General features: G+C 34.4%; 2 protein-coding genes across 2 annotated transcripts; both read right to left on the bottom strand.

The window, feature by feature from the left end:
- Nucleotides 1-165: 165 nt before the first annotated feature.
- On the bottom strand, nucleotides 166-5,153 carry LOC141335473 (leukocyte surface antigen CD53). Its single transcript, XM_073840949.1, has 8 exons — nucleotides 5,025-5,153; nucleotides 4,329-4,398; nucleotides 2,270-2,458; nucleotides 2,083-2,157; nucleotides 1,886-1,996; nucleotides 1,658-1,762; nucleotides 1,453-1,536; nucleotides 166-1,291 (listed from the first exon to the last, which is right to left on the bottom strand). Exons 2-8 carry the CDS (start codon nucleotides 4,383-4,385, stop codon nucleotides 1,223-1,225), a joined length of 690 nt encoding a protein of 229 aa, XP_073697050.1. The 5' UTR covers nucleotides 4,386-4,398; nucleotides 5,025-5,153; the 3' UTR covers nucleotides 166-1,222.
- A 2,542-nt stretch (nucleotides 5,154-7,695) lies between these two features.
- On the bottom strand, nucleotides 7,696-13,633 carry lman2lb (lectin, mannose-binding 2-like b). Its single transcript, XM_073840416.1, has 8 exons — nucleotides 13,429-13,633; nucleotides 12,855-12,973; nucleotides 12,602-12,719; nucleotides 12,415-12,497; nucleotides 11,061-11,222; nucleotides 10,759-10,873; nucleotides 9,183-9,302; nucleotides 7,696-9,091 (listed from the first exon to the last, which is right to left on the bottom strand). Exons 1-8 carry the CDS (start codon nucleotides 13,631-13,633, stop codon nucleotides 8,949-8,951), a joined length of 1,065 nt encoding a protein of 354 aa, XP_073696517.1. The 3' UTR covers nucleotides 7,696-8,948.
- Nucleotides 13,634-16,802: the final 3,169 nt, after the last annotated feature.

Here is a 16,802-nt window from a genome sequence, read left to right as displayed (position 1 = left end):
CTTTGAATGCCATTTCATTAACGAAAGCATCTTTGCAAGCCGCCCATTGTGACCATAGCACTTGTTAGTGGAGGAAGTGTTGCTTTGTTTTTGGTGGAGCTTCCTCTATCAACCACAAGCATAGTGCTAGTATTCGCTTTAGGTTTAAACAAAGAAGAGAAAACATTTAATTCTGTTTGTTTAATTTACATTCATTTGCAGAGAAAATAAAAAATGCTTTTTAATGGTGTAATTGTTAAATTAGCATGTGTGGTTTCAACCCTGCGCATATTCTGGGAAATCACATGGTTTAGTCATTGCTACAGCTAGTCAGAAAAGGAAGTGATCAAAAATAAATGCTGTGCATTTTTCCACCATAGTCTATGTAACACTTCAAATATAGTTTAATGTAACAAGTCAATCACTGGAACATGTGACCCTGGACCACAGAACCAGTCATAAGTAACACAGGTATATTTGTAGCAATAGCCAAAAATACATTTTATGGGTTAAAATTATCATTTAAAATAAAGATTATGTTCCATGAAGATATTTTGTGTAGTAGTTTCCTACCATAAATATAGCAAAACTAGTAATATGCATTGCTAAGAACTTCATTTGGACACATTCAAAGACGATTTTCTCAATATTTATTTATTTTTTGCACTCTCAGACTCTAGATTTTCAAATAGTTGTATCTCAGCCAAATATTGTCCTACCCTGACAAACCATGCATCAATAAAAAAAAGCTTATTCAGCTTTTTAGATGATGTACATATCTTAATAAAAAAACAAATGGACCCTTATGACTGGTTTTGAGGTCCAGGGTCACATTTTAGGTCAAACCCGACGTTAATTATATGATGTGAAAGAAAATCAATACTTATGTACAATGTAATATGGCTTTATATCTTTGTGTAAAGATGATTCATCATGGAAAATCTCTTTGTCACCCTTGACAATCAACTGAAAGTGGGTAAATTCAGTGTCTAAAACCCCCTAAAAAGTTTCCTTTTAAGTTGTGATGGCCAAAGGCAAAAAATACTGCTAAGTGGGTTGTGGTTTAACTGCTCTAACAACTGTTCATACATACATGCAAAATAATAATAATAATACAGTTACATTCATGGGTTTGTATCATTGTTTCTTAGACCTTTAAGCCATCTTGTCTTTTACTGGCTGTCTTTGGGTATTTGTGGGACAGTAGTTAAGATGGAAACATTTTATCTATGGCAATGTTTGATCATTTGTATCCCAACCCGCTTCGACTTATGTGGCAGAACAGGGTCATGGAGAAACACATACCCAAGACCTACAAAAGGAGAGATTATATTTGGTCAATAGCTGCTAAACAAAACTGATGTCCACAAATGATAATCATTTAGTCATTTTACAAAACTGTGAGGTCTAGTACAATTCATTTTGTTTAGCTGAGGTAACTGTGAGAAGACAAAGCCTCATATGAACACATACCTCAATAATGCAGACAACAATGACGCCAACCCCTGTGTTCAAGAGGTTTTTCTCAAATGAGTCCTTCAGCAATGTGAAACAACCCTGAATGCAACAATCAAAACAACACATAAGATCAGCTGTATGAATGTGCATATTTGATCTGTTTCATAAATACTGTTTTGCTATATAGTTGATATAGAGATGGATGTAAGTGCAGTATTACCTGTGGCCAATACTGCGTTTCATTTGTAGATTTTGTAGAGTCGATGCATGACTTCGGTGGATGTGGCTTCCATTCTGTATAGTTTGTGATGCCACAGCAATGAAACTATTGATTTATAAGAAAAATTGTAATTGATTTTTTTTTAATTAAGAAGATGTGAGTGATATATAGTGAGCAATAGTTTCGTTTCGTAGGCACCACTAGAAACACATCAAAATGTACACTTACTGTCGTTTGAACTTTGTCCCAGTCATCTTCAATTGTGTTATTGTGGCTTTTTCTGTTGTTTATGGATGTGTCTAAACCTTCCTTAAGATCCTTATTAATAAATTCCTCAATCTGTGAGTAAACAAGCAGTCCAATGAACCTTTTCTCACATATGCTCTGCATCCATATGCAAATCTTAATTTTTGCCTATTTCTTACCCGAGCCTCGTACATCAGCAAAAGGCAGGCAGCAGCCAGTTCAGCCACCATTAGAATGAACAACAGTATGAAGAACTAAACCAATCAAACAAACAAACAGACATACTGAGTATATTTAAAGAACCTAGAAAGTTCAACTTAGTGGAAAACACAGAATATGCAAGTGTAAGTGATGCTAGATACTCACAGATACAAGAAGGCAACGATTCTCTTTCAGGGCTCCAAGAAAGCCCAAGAAGGAGACACAGGTGATGATGATCCCAGTGATGAAAAGCAAGTTTGCTATGTTCACAGCATGAAGACTGGGAAGTAGGGAAGAGAATCTGGAGATTGTCATCAAATAGATGCCAAATCCAAAGACAGTAGCCCCACAGATCTACAACGGTAAATTTAACCAAACAAGACAGCCTCAATACTTGTGTTTCATATATTTGCAGTATGCCTCATAAAAACAGAAAGAAGTCTTTGTGCTAATTATTCTACAGTGTAATAGAGTCGTAGTTGTTTTAGTTTTTTTTTAAACTCTGCTTTTAACTCCAGGTAAAACAAACTTTAATAATTGTGATTTTAAAATAAGTTAACACTAATTTTGTGAAATTAACGTGTTTGTACTAGGGCTGTCAAACAATTAATCCTGATTAATCAGATCCAGAAAAAAAGTTGTTTTTTATATAATAAATGTGTGAGTACTGAGTATATTAATAATGTATATATAAATGCATACACGTACATGTATATATTATAATAATAGTTGTCTATATATTTATATTTAATTCTATATACATATAAACTCTTTATAGTTACATATAACATTTTGCATCAAATATATATACATGCAAGTGTGTGTGTTTTTATATACATAATAAATTTACACAGTACTCACACATATATTATGTAAAAACAAACTTTTATTTTGGATGTGATTAATCACGATTAATCGTTTGACAGCCCTAGTTTGTACTTAAACGACTGCAAATTGTAGCTGCCATAGATATGTGTTTAGCAACAAACATCCAATCACAATCTGAACAGCGCTTACCTCATTAAATATTCATACACTTTACTGCAACGTAAACGCGTTCACGCGGTAATTCGTTTTGGCGTTTGAGGGGAAAATGAACAAACCAAACCTCGACGAAAAACATGATAAATGAAGTGAGTATAAAACTGCTTTATTCTTTCTATTTGACCCGAACATGGTAACGTTACATTTGTCTCTTTTCAGGACATGTACAGGCAGAAAAAGCCCAATTGTTGTCCACTATTTCAACAAGTCCAGTAATATTTTGATTATAGGTAAGTTTTATTAACAAAATATATAGCCTGTATTTGTTTAACTGTTTGTAGATTCAGTTTAATTTATAATTTGCTATATCTCTGTTGTTATTATTGTTTATAAACCAGCAGCCAAAAGTTTTTGAACAGTAAGACCAAGCCTGCATTTATTTTGATCCAAAGTACAGCAAAAACAGTAATATTGTGAAATATTTTTACTATTTAGAATATATTTTAATATATTGTAAAACGTAATTTATTCCTGTGACCGAAGCTAGATTTTCAGCACCATTCTTCAGTCTTAAGTGCCACATGATCTTTCAGAAACCATTCTAATATGCTGATTTGCTGTTCAAGAAACATTTATTAATATTAATATTATTATGATCAATATTTAAAACAGTTGAGTTTTTTTTCTACTCAGCTGTTTTCAACATAATAATAATAAGAGTTTTTTGAGCAGCAAATCAGAATATGTCAGAAATCAGCTTTGATATCACAGGAATAAATTACATTTTTTTTTTTTTTTTTTTTTTAGTGTTTTTGCTGTACATTGAATCAAATAAATGCCCGCTTGGTGAGCAGAAGAAACTTCTTTAAGATGCATTAAAAATCTTACGGTTCAAAAACATTTGACTGGTAGATTACATGAGATTATGCCTGTTATTTTTATTTTATTTATTTTTATTTTTTTTGAGGTAAGAGGTTTAATGAAGGTCAACTTGCCCTCAAAACCAGTAAGTGAAAATACGCAAATAAGTATGATGAAATGGGATTTACCAATGTGAAACCTTTAAACCTGAATACACTAGGTTAATTCCCACAGTAAAGTCTGAACATTTTAAGCGTAAAAATATTGGCCAAACCTAGAAATTTGTTAACCTGGGGTTTAGAATGGCCTGAGATAAACAATTGTAAATGTGAAAAGCCATGGTGTATAATGATATGACAGTCTGAAAATGGATACATACAAAAAAGATGAAGTTCACCACACACATGGTGTACTTCAGGCACTTCAGGCACGACATCTTCCACTGCCTTCTGCGAAGATATCAAACACACAGGACCAAAGGTTAAACTGTTATCTAACACTAAAACCTTGTGTTCTTTTTCAAACTGCTTGCATCCACAACATAAAGATCACTGACTTTCCTGTCAGACAGAAAAAACTTTCCTGTTTTTCCCCAAAACTGAAGGTGGAGCTGACAGAGTGGAATATATCTAAGACACGAAACTGCTAAATGGAGCCCCGTGTAGAATTTGACGGTCTGTCATGCATTTCCTGTTTAACTTCCTTTACCAAAAGAACAGTAGTTTACTTATTTCCTTATTTCCTTGATAAAATCAAACAGACTAATATTAATATGCTAATGGACATGACTGAAAAAATAAATTAAATTGCTTATTACAAACGCTATTTGTTTAAAACTTTTATCAGGTTAACAATAATTCAAAAAATCATTAGACTACCCAATAAATGGTCGTTTATATATATAAAATGACAAGAAACATTAGCTGGACATTTCATGAAAACGTTTATGTTATAGACATTAGTTAAAAATAAGAAATCATTTTAAATGAGCAACAATGAGTACAGTAACAAAAGTATTACACAAATTAATTAATATAAAAATCTAGATTGTGTCTAGGACATGTCATATTCTTACCTTTAATTTACTCTGTAAAGATGCTCCAAAGAATAATCCCCAATTAAGACCGTTGGACTCACCCTTTGTGGCCGTGTTGTTCTTAAAGTCTGTCTCACTTACAGAGGGAGTGCATCAGGTCTTACTTCCTCTGTGAATGACGCAGTGTCTAACTGACAGCGCAGGGGTGTTTAAGAAGACCAATGACATAAAGAGAGAAAGAGGCGCTATGAAAAAAAAAAAGTGATTCATCGTCATTATACCACATGGTTTATATGCCCAAAATACATCTGCTAAAGAGAAGCATGAGATACAACTCAACCTGCTCTATTTTTGTACATATGTTGTTGTTGCAATGCTTCATGGTAAAACCACACACCACTTTACACTTTACCTTTACTAATAAAATGACACGCATCAGATGTGCACCATAGAAATAAATGTTGAAACATTTCACTAGCAATTTCTAAACGGATCTCTTGTACAAATAGTAAATAGTAAACTCAAATAAGACCAACACATATATGTTTGTGATTACACTTTTGGGGACTTTGAAAACTTAGTCTCTGTTTGAGTCTCTGTGTTACATTAAAACCCCTATGGAAACCCCCATGCTGTTACATTTAGTTAAAAATGTTTCACCATTCGCCCACATCGGTAAACAGTCTTTCCATTAAAAACACTGACAAAAAGACTAAAACAAATGATTCTTAAAATATTCCAGACACATATTGTCTCATCATCATCACCGTGTCAGATTTTTTGAGTAATTTGCATGTTCAGCCTACTGTTTTTCTCATTCACTGGTAACCAGTAGACAGAATGAAACAGTAAATACAGAGAAACTGAAGAAGGGGAAATGAAACACATTTAAGCCTGATGAGGCAAAAAATCATATTTTAGCCCTGTAGTGTGAAAGTGCATCTTGAACCTCTCAGGTTTATGTGGCTCACATATTAACAAGTACCAAACACAGGGTGTTAAAAAGGAGAAATAGATATACATAGGTTAGCACAGTGGTACTTGTTCGCAGTTTTGGTTCCTCAGACTGAAATTAGCAACGAAGCTGTCGATCATAGGCTAATAAAAACAACACAGGAACGCAAACTGACTCAAACCATTTCACAAGTTAATTTAGAATGTATGAACTAAAAAAATTTGAGAAACTATTAGCACAACTTAAATTTTAATTTTAATTTATTGATTGATTGAAATAAACCTTTTAGGTTGCAAACATTCATTTTCTGCAAAGAAAAAGTCATAGTGCGTTGATGAAATTTCTATTTTCCAGCAGGTTTTGCATAGGATCAGATGAGGAGAAGAAATGTTGAAATTGAGTGTTATTTTATTGTTTAATGCCATTATGTTTGATATTTGAAAGAGTTTCCAGTATGTTGACATTTTTGTGGTTTGTTTTATGTTGCAAAAGACTAATACCTTACTTGTTCAGAAACTATACATAAATACAGTTGAGGTCAAATGTTTACATACACCTTGCAGAATGCATGTTATTTTTAATTTAGTACTGACCTGAATAAGATATTTCACATAAGAAGTTTATTTTCTCCACAAGAGAGAATAATAGTTGAATTTCCTTTTTTTTTTTTTAGTGATGGATGTTCATTAGTCCCTTGTTTGTTCTCAACAGTTGAACTGACTGCTGTTCTTCAGAAAGGTCCTATATATCCCACAGATTCTTTGGTTTATAAGCATTTTTGTGTATTTGAACCCTTTCCAACAATGACTGCATGATTTCGAGGGCAACTGAGGGACTCGTATGCAACTATTACAGAAGGTTCAAACGTTCACTAATGCTTTAGAAGGAAACACAATGCATTAAGAGGCAGGGGGTGAAAACTTTTTGAATTTGAAGGGTAAATTTTACTTATTTTGTCTTCTGCAAAACATGTAAGTATCTTTTAATGGGTAGTACTAAATGAAAAAAAGATATTATATTTAGGCAAAATAAGAAAAAAGGTATCTTCATTCTGTTCAAAAGTTTACACTCCCGGCTCTTAATGCATCATTTGTTTCTTCTGGAGCATCAGTGAGCATTTGAACCTTCTGTAATAGTTGCATATGAGTCCTCCAGTTGTCCTCAGTGTAAAAAGATGGATCTCAAAATCATACAGTCATTGTTGGAAAGGGTTCAAATACACAAAAAAGCTTAAAAAAAAAAAAAAAGAATTTGTGGGACCTTCAGGATTTTCCTGAAGAACAGCGGGCAGTTTAACTGTTCAGGACAAACTTTTGAACAGGGTCATTTTTATAAATTCAACTATTATTTGCTCTTGTGGACTATATGTAAACATGTTTTAAGTGAAATATCGTATTCAGGCAAGTACTAAATAAAAAATGGCGTTTTGTATAATTTTGGTAAAATAATAAATTTTTTGCAGATTCTGTAAGGTGTTTGTAAACTTATGACCTGAACTGTAAGTTAAATTCACAAAATATGGGCCAGCTGTTGGATTGGAGTAGATAAGATGAATTGGATCCAGAGCCACCTATCAGTTAGGTTCAGATTAGTAAAAAAAAAATTGAGCTCTTTAACTCAAAATTGTTTGTTAGTTTAACTAACTTAAAGAAATTAGTTGCAAACTTGAAACTTATTGTAAAGCAGTTTTCATTTTCATATTCCTAACATTTTAATCATATTAAAAACCTGAGTTGTCAATACAAGACATTGTAGTTATAAGACAAATTTTGAATGTTTTAATTTAGAATTCTCAACATTCGACATGTTGGTGACAACCATGAAAACATCAGTTTGATACAGCAGCTTGCTCAATCACTGAGCTGATGAAAACAGCAATACAATCTCTCCCAGTAGAAAACAATTGACAGATGTTGCACAACTGTAGAGAGCAGCAACTAGAAGCGATAGGAAAGACTGGAACTCGGACAAATGCAAAACGTCTTGCATATCTTTGCAATAGTGCAATTATTGAAACACTCAGGAACTGTCAAATTGCTGCACCACCTTTACATCTCTTGCCTGTTTACGGAAGATATTAGGATACAGGAATAGACATGTCATCATCATTTCTATATTAATCAGCACATCAAAATGGTCACACATAGTATCCAAATAAGGCCATGAAGACATGAAATATAAAGGTTCAACATTAGTTGATAGCTTAAGTGGTTAAATCATGACTAATGCAAGTAACTTTAGATTAACCTACATATGGTCAAGCAGTTCAGTGCAGCTTTTGATACATAAAACAGGATCACATATAACTAAAGACATATGTACCTATATTTATTACAAAACAGACATTTGGGAAAAATATTCTTCACATTCACATTTGTTGTTACTGTCTGTTTATAACAGTCCAGCTGGCCAAAATTACTTGTATTAGGAAGAAAATCGAATTTATTCATTTTTACATTAGTTAAAACATAATTACTGAGAGCTGATGAGATGATGGTGACAGATGGAGGTCAAAGCCTAGGTGATATTTTCCTTTTGATTAATTTCTGTCCAATTGGAAAAACAACAACAACAACAACAACAACACGAGCTTTTAGGATTTCTGCAGTGGCATTACAGTAGACAACCTGAGAATACAACAGTTTGCTAAACTATTGTGTCTCTGTAAATTATGTCACACATAGTTCTCTGTGCAGCCTCAGGGTGAAAGGCCAAGGTCAGTGTAACTGGTACAAAAATACAGAAAAAGCACACAAAAGTCTCTAGAGACCTTCAAAAACAGATACACACTCTTTCAAATCCAGTTTTTTGAGATCATAATCATGATTGAGGTGGTTGGTTTCCACTTGGAGAGGTCAGGTATGGCTTGTAGTTCAGCGTTGGCCTTTAAGTCCTTTCTGTTGGTGGCAGAGGTAAAGACCGGAAGCGGCTCTTTGCAAACATTGCCAGTCACACTTACGTTGGATCTCTTGTCCCATTTCCTTCCTGTCACTTGCTCTTCACTTTACTCAGTAAAAGCGTTTGCGGCGGTTCTCTTTATAGTGATTCAATAGAAAGAGAATAACTATAATCACTACAACCAGCACAACAACAGAAACAATGAAAACAAAGAAGGTGGTGAGAATGCTCCTTCCTTCATCCTCCACATGAACTGTGAAAGAAAGAAAACATTTGTAAGACAGAAATATTTGTACTTTAATGAAAATAACTCAATGAAGCTATGATGTTTTTGTTATTATTACAATTAGGGTCCACTCGGTAGTCCACACTAGGCAATGTGATCTCCTGCTGGTCCTCTTCCTCTTCAGGACTCCGTTCCACTGTAAGCTCATACAGCTTGAAGGAGATCAGATCATGGTTATCTAGAAACAAAATGTGCAAAAACATTTAGAACAAAAAATAGATGTGGAGCCCTTAAACTGGTATTTTTTATGCACTTCAATGACACTTATTTTGTAAATGCAGACAGATATCATATTGCTTTCAAAATGGTTTCTTATGGCTGACAATTAAAATATATTGGGAGAATGGTTGAAATCTTGTTTAATATACAATAGACATTATAAATTAGTAGTGATGTAACAATAGGCAAGGCAAGGCAAGTTTATTTATATAGCACATTTCATACACAATGGTAATTCAAAGTGCTGTACATAAAAAGGAATTAAAATCACAACAGCAGACAAATCATAAAAATTTAAAATAATCACACTAACAACAATAAAAGCAGAATTTAAGAACATTTAAGATGATTTAAAAATTGATTTTAAAATTAATTAGCACAGTAAAATGATTATACATAAAATAATGCAGTCTGTTCGGACGTAGCACAGTGCTCATTCAATAAATGCACAACTAAACAGGTGAGTTTTGAGTCTGCGTTTAAATGTGTCTAATGTATTAGCACATCTGATCTCTTCTGGAAGCTGGTTCCAACTGCGGGCGGCATAATAGCTAAAAGCGGATTCCCCTTGTTTTGTGTGAACCCTTGATATTACTAACTGACTCGATCCTAGTGATCGGAGTTGTCTGTTAGGTTTGTATACAGTGAGCATATTTGCAATGTATGTAGGTCCTAGGCCATTTAGTGCTTTATAAACAAGTAAAAGTACTTTAAAATCTATCCTAAACATAACTGGAAGTCAGTGTAAGGACCTGAGGACTGGTGTAATATGCTCTGATTTTTTGGTTCTAGTCAGAATCCTGGCAGCAGTGTTCTGTATGAGCTGCAGCCGTCTAATGGTCTTCTTGGGAAGGCCAGTGAGGAGACCATTACAATAGTCCACCCTGCTGGTGATAAAGGCATGAACAAGTTTCTCCAAATCTTGACGGGAAACAAAACATCTAATTCTTGCAATGTTTTTGAGATGATAGTATGCTGATTTAGTTACTGCTTTGACATGGCTACTGAAATGGCTATCAAAATATCATAATATAAAGTCAACAGAAAAAAAGGACAAATGAAGACTGGGAATTTTTTTTAATTTTGTATATTTTAAAGTTAAATTATTCTAATCTAATGCACTTTGAGAGTTCAAAATTAAGAGCTCCAACCCATGTTCTTAACTAAATTGACTTGTAACAGACCTTTAAAGGGGACTCAACCCTCTTTTTAGTGTCAGTCTAAGTTACATTCACAATATTGATAATACTGTGACGTCCCTATAAATCAGTTCACGTTTTTTAGTTAGTGAATCATTAGTTATATGGAACTTTTTGGATTGGCCCTAAATGAGTATTATAGATAATGCAGTTTGCATATGATCTAAATATCTGTGGAATAAAATTGAGTGAACTGAAAACTTTACTGGTCCAAACCTGATAAATCTCCAGTAGCCGACGAGGCGCCAAAATAGTAACCTTGTGGCAGCTTTACTCCAGGTATATCCAGACAGTCCTTCCACTCTTGTTTCCCCTCAATATCTGTCATCACCTGAAAGACAGAATAGCACATGAAGGTGCATACCAAACTAAAGGCTGCTACCAACATCCGTCTAAACAATAACCTTAAACTTAGCCATCACAAGATCAAGAAAATGTACCTTTTCCTTGTTATGAGCATCAGCATAGCATTATAAAAGGCTGAACAAGAAACACAGAATGTAAAGAATGTCTCTTACTGTGAGTCTGTTCTTCATGTATCTGATCAAGAGGAATGTGTCGTATTCAACATTGCGAATGTGAGCAGTGCAGCCACCGAGATCATTAGTCCGTCCGTCATGGTCATGATCGTATGCAACACTCCCATTTCCAACCATTGCAGAGACGAAAGGAAACGTTCTCTGAATGAGAGACAGAAATAAAACCTGTTAGATTATAATTGTTTTTTTTTTTGAAGCAGACCACTTCCAGAATTAAAATTTCCTGATAATTTATTCACCCTCATGGTATCCAAGATTGTCATTCTTTCTTTAGTCGCAAAGAAATGAAGGTTTTTGAAGAAGACATTCCAGGAATTTTCTCCTTATAGACCTTTTTCCTGAGTAAACGATGAGCGTCGCCATTACGAATTCTAACGTCAGATTGAATGCTTTTCTGTTCCGGTTTCCATAGGAACCCATTCAAATAGCGTCCATCTGTTTTTAATGTAGCTAACGTCCGCTGCTTCGTGTCATCTACACACTCATTAAAGTGAGTCACTGACAAATGACGGTCATTGCGACATTGCCAAGTGATGGCGCTATGGAGCCATGTGCTTTTTAAAAACATTTTAATAGGTTTAACATTAGTTTATTAGCTCGGAATATACCCTAATTTGACTAGAAACAATGCAGACCGGAAATGCAAAGCATTCTTTCAGTTAAGAGTCGGACTTACTTCTGTGTTCAGGAAAAACGTCTATAGTGGACTTGAATGGTGGCCAATAGGTTTAAGGTCCAAACTGCAGTTTCAATGGGCTCTACACGATCCCAGACAATAAATAAGAGTCTTATCTAGCGAAATGATCAGTCATTTAAATTTATATACGTTTTAACCACAAATGCACGTCTTTACGCCTTGCATAATCATGTTGGGAAAGTCATGCAGGGTTAGTTCTTCATCTGTGAACTTTCCATCTAGTTTTCTCCTCTAACTTCCAAATCGTCCCACAACATTGCATGAGTTCAAGCTATATAAGTATATATAAGCAAGTATATAAATTTGTATTATTTTTTTTTTTTTTTAGAAAATGACTGATCGTTTTGCTAGATACGAATTCCTAATTCCTCGTCTGGGATTGTGTACAGCCCTTTGAAGCTGCATTGAAACTAATTTGGACCTTCAACCCATTGGCCACCATTGAAGTCCACTATCTGGAGAAAAATCCTGGAATGTTTTCCTCAAAATCCTTTATTTCTTTTTGACTGAAAAAGGAAAGACATGAACATCTTGGATGACATTGCCGTGAGTAAATTATCAGGAAATTTTCATTCTGGAAGTGAACTTCTCCTTTAGCAGGTGAAAAAATATAAATAAAAGTAAGTGGTGATATACCTCATGTTGCTTGTCATCATTGGGATAAGTGTCTACAAAAATTCCCAGACCTGTAAAAAAGTTTGCGTTTCCAAACACCTGACCTAGAAGAAAACACACAGAATATTAGAACAATATTTAGAACATTATATAGTCTTATCACAGAGAATCAATATTTTGAAGATCTGCAATAGCGATGATCTCTTACCATTTTGCATTCGCTCTTTGGTAAGCCATATTGCAAGGCCGTCCCCATTCAGGTTCTTCTTGCCCTCACCGTGGATCTTAAATTGTACTCGGAGCTCCCAGTCCCTGAGGTAACAGGGCTACATACACAAACAAACAGATGAGCAATCCTGACTAATACACATTATCTAAAGAACTTCTTTGTTTAATAGATTGTTGTTTAATAGCTCGGTTTAATAGGTGGTGTTTCAGGTTTTCATGTCATTCAAACTTACAATACGGCTCCATACAGCTCCTTGTCTGCTCTGCAAGTCTGGTGTCAGCCGTATGTGTTCAGGCATGATCATGGTGTTTCCCATAAACTCCCAGTGTGAAGAGCTGGAGGAGCCCAGTCCTGTGTACATACATCAAGATTTCACACTAAATGTAAATGCATGTGTGTGTTTATGTGTAAACACATAACAAACATGTATTTATTTATCTCACTCAAGCTGTATTAGTAAACGCCATGAATAGTTCATGATAAAAGTTGCTATATATACAAACAGTTCATGTTGTTTAAAAAAAGCATATGAACCGGAATATCTATAACTGTCCCGTACTTCCGCCCTGTGGGCTTGTGACTTACGTTAAATCACAGCAGTTGCGAAATAAAACTGCCACTCTTACCAATACCAGAGCAAGAAAGGGGCAACAAACAATAACAAAAGCAATAAAAGACACAGCTGTAACAATAAACCTGTGGTCTCGCTTAAATATTTTCTTCCTAACTAGTTGACTTGAAAACAGGTGTCACTTTTGGCAGGGCACCGGTTTAACGTCACTGAGGGAATAGGAATGGACGCTTACCTTGGTATGGCTTACTCAGCGAATACTCTCGCTTGAGAAATTCATAAGCATTATCTTCATTTGTGTTTTCTCCAGAACTCCTACTCACAAAAGCGAGCATTAAAAATAACAACGCAGATAGTCTAATTTTGTTTGCCAGAGTGTACGGTAAATTCATTACTGTTGTGTAAATAGTCCCGTTCAACTTCATCACGATGGCCGCCATTTTTCCACGCTCACTTCAAAATGCCCGCCCCTTACCGCTATTCGTCTATTTCCATTCGTGGGCTGCAATAAGTGGCTTAGAATATTGCCAATCATTTTTTCGACCAATCACTGTTTTCCATGCGTTACGTTTGGTGAGTATGTGTGCCAATAAAGTAAGTGTATCCTCATAAAAGAAAATTAAGATAAAAGGTTAATAAAAATGTTATGTTAAATCTGAGTTCTGAATCTAAACTTAAATCCAAAGGTTTGTATTCAAATTACCTATCTATACTACTATGCAAATACCCACAGGTTCTGTCATTATAGGTCAAGTTGTTTGTTTAGCAGATAAGCAAATATTTGTCATTCAAATAAGCTCAATTTTAAGCTCACACTTTCTACTGCAAAAGTGCTCCACACTTGCGTATATTACTGTGTTGATTTTTTATAGATATTTCACTAAGGCAATAATAATATGACAAATTAAGATAAAAATAAAAAATATTTTGAATCTAGTTTTTAAATCAGCATGCAAAATGCTTTAAAGACAAATGTCAAAATAATCTGAATTTCAAACATGAACCTATAATTTCTTTACATAACATTTGTTTGGTGTGCAGAAATAACAATACAAGTGTTTAAACAGGCCATGTCTGTTTATTTTAGTTAATAAAATACTCAAGCAATTGAGTAAACGTGCTCTTCTTGTTACAGACTCAGTGCTACAGTCAGATAAAAATAATGAGTTATCCTAATGTTATATACAGTTGAGGTCAAAAATTTAGATATGCCTTGCAGAATCTGCAAAATGTTAATTATTTTTTCAAAATTAAAGGTTATTTTTTTATTTAGTACTGCCCTGAATAATATATTTCACATAAAAGAAGTCTACATATAGTTCACAAGAGAAAATAAGAGTTGAATTTACAAAAATGACCATGTTCAGAAGTTTACATAAGCTTAATTCTTAATACTGTGTTGTTACTTGAATGATCCACAGCTGTTTTTTTGTTTATTGATAGTTGTTCATGAGTCCCTTGTTCATCCTTAACAGTTAAACTGGCCTCTGTTCTTCAGAAAAATCCTTCAGGTCCCACAAATTCATTAGTTTTTCAGCATTTTTGTGTATTTGAACCCTTTCCACCAATGACTGTGTAATTTTGAGATCCATCTTTGCTCACTGATGCTCCAGAAGGAAACACCATGCATTAAGAGCTGGGAGTGAAGATGAAGATGTGTACATTTTTCTTATTTTGCCTAAATATAATATCTTTTTTTTTTTTTCATTTAGTACTACCCATTAGAAGATACTTACGTGTTTTCCAGAAGACAAAATAAGTAAAATTTACCCTTCAACTTCAAATAGTTTTCACCCCCTGGCTCTTAATGCATTGTGTTTCCTTCTAAAGCATTAGTGAACGTTTGAACCTTCTGTAATAGTTGCATATGAGTCCCTCAGTTGCCCTTAGTGTGAAAAGAAGGGGGGAAAACTTTTGAACACAATGAAGATGTGTGTATTTTGCCTAAATGTCTTTTTTTTTCTTCACGTAATAGTACTGTCCTTCATAAGCTACAGAAGATACTTACATGTTTTATAGAAGACAAAGTAAGTTACATTTTCTCTGATCTTAAAAATCAAAACGTTTTTACCCCCGGTTTCCTTCTGAAGCATCAGTGAGTGTTTGAACCTTCTGTAATAGTTGCATATGAGTTCCTCAGTTGTCCTCAGTGTGAAAAGAAAATCATACAGTCATTGTGGTAAAGGGTTCAAATACACAAAAATACTGAAAAACCAAAGAATTTGTGGGACCTAAAGGATTTTTCTGAAGAACAGCAGGCAGTTTAACTGTTCAGGACAAACAAGGGACTCATGAACAATATCTAAAAAACAAATTAACAAAAAAAAAAAAAAAAAAACAGCTGTGGACCATTCATTCAGTGGAGTCATTTTAATAAATTCAACTTTTATTTTCTCTTGTGGACTATATGTAAACATATTTTAAGTGAAATATCTTATTCAGGTCAGTACTAAATAAAAAATAACCTGCATTTTGTATGATCCCTCTTATTTTGGTAAAATAATTAACATTTTGCAGATTCTGAAAGGTGTATGTAAACTTTTGACTCCAACTGTAATGTTTGATTATTATAAAAGAACTACAATCCATCTTGTAGTGGTGTTTGACACTTCAAACTATCTGCAGTTTAATTTACTCTCCACTAGAGACCACTAAAGACCACTAGATGACTGGAATTATTTCGCCCATGTTTGATTTTTACTTATACACTCGGTACACAAATCCCCGCTACTTAAGTGGATTTCTTAAATACAAATCCTCCGGGTGTCACAGATCTACAACAGCAATGCGTAACTAAAAGGAAGGATGCTGATTCAAAATACTGGTGGCAGCAGCATGTGAGGAAGTACAGCCAAATTTAATAGAACTACATTTTTGCCCAGCAGTTCCTCTGACCTTCAGCTGTTTCAGAATATAGTGTCTGGCCCATTCTGGTGGGTGTTCATGAAGTTATTAGGTTTCCTTGTTGAGTCCAACCTGTAACTGTATACAGTGGCAGGTCGAAATGCGCTAGCAGACAGCATGCTGGACTAAAGTGTGGCTTTGAGTTTGATGGGCTCTTTAGACTATAATCAGGGGGAAACATGTTCCCGCCTAAGCTGTCACACCTAATCAGGCAAGACAGAGAATACCATTTATACCAGCTCTCGTTACTTCACTGAGTCGCCCCCTCTGCTTTTCCCACACACTCTGTGTTCCTCTATCAGGTTTATGAAGGCTTGATTACTAACACTGTAATGAGCCCAGTTATGCAAGTAAAATAATTCTTGGGAACGCTTTGCACTCAAGATCTGGTTGAATCAGCAGTCAGTAAAAATTCTTAATACTGTTAATATCAGTAACAAAATTTTAAAAAGGTCTGAAGCCTAACCTTTCTTTTATATCATGAATGTTTGCTTTTTTGATCCTTGCATTTCTCATACTATGATTAACATGTCTTGTCTTTGACAGAGCTTTTTATTCAGCAACATACAAAATAAAAAGGTAGTCATTGATTATGTAGAGATGAAGCCAAAAATTAGCATACACCTTGCAGAATCTGCAAAATGTTAATTATTTTACCAAAATAAGAGGGATCATACAAAATGGATGTTATTGTTAATTAAGTAC

This window comes from Garra rufa, chromosome 5 (assembly GCF_049309525.1).
Source record: "Garra rufa chromosome 5, GarRuf1.0, whole genome shotgun sequence".
Lineage (NCBI taxonomy): Eukaryota > Metazoa > Chordata > Actinopteri > Cypriniformes > Cyprinidae > Garra > Garra rufa.
This window is presented reverse-complemented; position numbering and strand designations above follow the sequence as displayed.

Excerpts from the sequence above, each read along its gene's own strand:
- LOC141335473 (XM_073840949.1), bottom strand. The coding sequence starts at position 4,385 with ATGTCGTGCCTGAAGTGCCTGAAGTACACCATGTGTGTGGTGAACTTC. Across the intron at positions 2,459-4,328 it reads TGGTGAACTTCATCTTTTTT|ATCTGTGGGGCTACTGTCTT; the intron begins GTATGTATCCAT and ends TTACCGTTGTAG. Across the intron at positions 1,997-2,082 it reads TGCTGATGTACGAGGCTCGG|ATTGAGGAATTTATTAATAA; the intron begins GTAAGAAATAGG and ends GTTTACTCACAG.
- lman2lb (XM_073840416.1), bottom strand. The coding sequence starts at position 13,633 with ATGGCGGCCATCGTGATGAAGTTGAACGGGACTATTTACACAACAGTA. Across the intron at positions 11,223-12,414 it reads ATGATGACAAGCAACATGAG|AGAACGTTTCCTTTCGTCTC; the intron begins GTATATCACCAC and ends TCTCTCATTCAG. Across the intron at positions 9,303-10,758 it reads GGCTACTGGAGATTTATCAG|ATAACCATGATCTGATCTCC; the intron begins GTTTGGACCAGT and ends TTTTGTTTCTAG.